This window comes from Dendroctonus ponderosae, unplaced genomic scaffold (genome assembly GCF_020466585.1).
Source record: "Dendroctonus ponderosae isolate FM_Combo_2020 unplaced genomic scaffold, Dpon_F_20191213v2 Dpon_F_20191213_4, whole genome shotgun sequence".
Taxonomy (NCBI): Eukaryota; Metazoa; Arthropoda; class Insecta; order Coleoptera; family Curculionidae; genus Dendroctonus; species Dendroctonus ponderosae.
The window spans coordinates 1334783-1335700 of NW_026018611.1; the positions used below are offsets into that span (position 1 = coordinate 1334783).

The 918-nt window shown below is 46.6% G+C and overlaps 1 protein-coding gene across 1 annotated transcript in view; it reads left to right on the plus strand.

The window, feature by feature from the left end:
• LOC109542929 (fatty acid synthase-like) overlaps positions 1-918 on the plus strand; it is a 12420-nt gene that overhangs the window by 3897 nt on the left and 7605 nt on the right. The window contains exons 11-12 of the mRNA XM_048665740.1: positions 407-633; positions 697-894. Of these exons, the coding sequence (XP_048521697.1) occupies positions 407-633; positions 697-894 (425 nt within the window). The remainder of the gene's footprint in view (positions 1-406; positions 634-696; positions 895-918) is intronic.

A 918-nucleotide genomic window follows, 5' to 3' on the forward strand; every position in this document is an offset into this window, starting at 1 on the left:
CCCCCCCCACCCTGGAGCCGCCCTGTGAGCGAGACTATTTACATATGCAAGAACCAGACCATGTCTTGCAAGACCAAGACTTTTGCAGAAAGTGAACAGTCTTAAACACTTAGAATATACCGGCGATTGACTTTGCGTGACTTTGTCTCATATAGTAGTCCTTTACACTGTAACTGAATATCTACAGTCTGTACGCTAAAAGTTTGGTAGCACGTCATCAATCGTCGGTCGAGCGTTGTTGCCATACCCGCCATAAATTGTGTATATAAACATAAATACTAGAAGAATTATTAAATTATCTCAATCGACTTCTGTTGCGCTGTCTCGCAAACAATGGTTTATTTGAAAAGTACAAATATATCGCCAACGCAAAGGTCCTGGACATGTGGTGGTCATCAATTTGCAGGCTGTTCGAGTGGGGACAAAATCCCCAAATCCAACTGCTCTACCCCCGGGTTCAATTCCCGGTCAGTCGGGGAACGCCGGGAATTTCCTCGAAAATCAAATGGAAGCACGACAAGCAACAAGTGCTGATCACATTCGGCTGCGCCTTGAAGCTGAAGAATGCCTCCCAGATCCCCATCAACATCCAAAACGTGGAATGGATGGGCCTGGATGGACACGTCGTCGATGGTACCCACACCAACGAGACCAACTAATCAAAAAAAAATCACCCCCCTTGTTTTGTCTGTCCAGGTAGGAACCTGTTTCCTGCCACCGGCTACCTCTTCACAGCCTGGTTGTTGCTGTCCAACTACCATGCGCTGGAGGTAAACCAGACGAAAGTGATCTTCGAAAATTGCAAATTCCTGCGAGCGTGCACAATAAACAAGAGCGGAGAACTGAAACTGGAAATCACGATGCAGACGCACAGTGGAAAATTCGAAATCACCGGTAAGCCTATCGAGTCACGTCTTA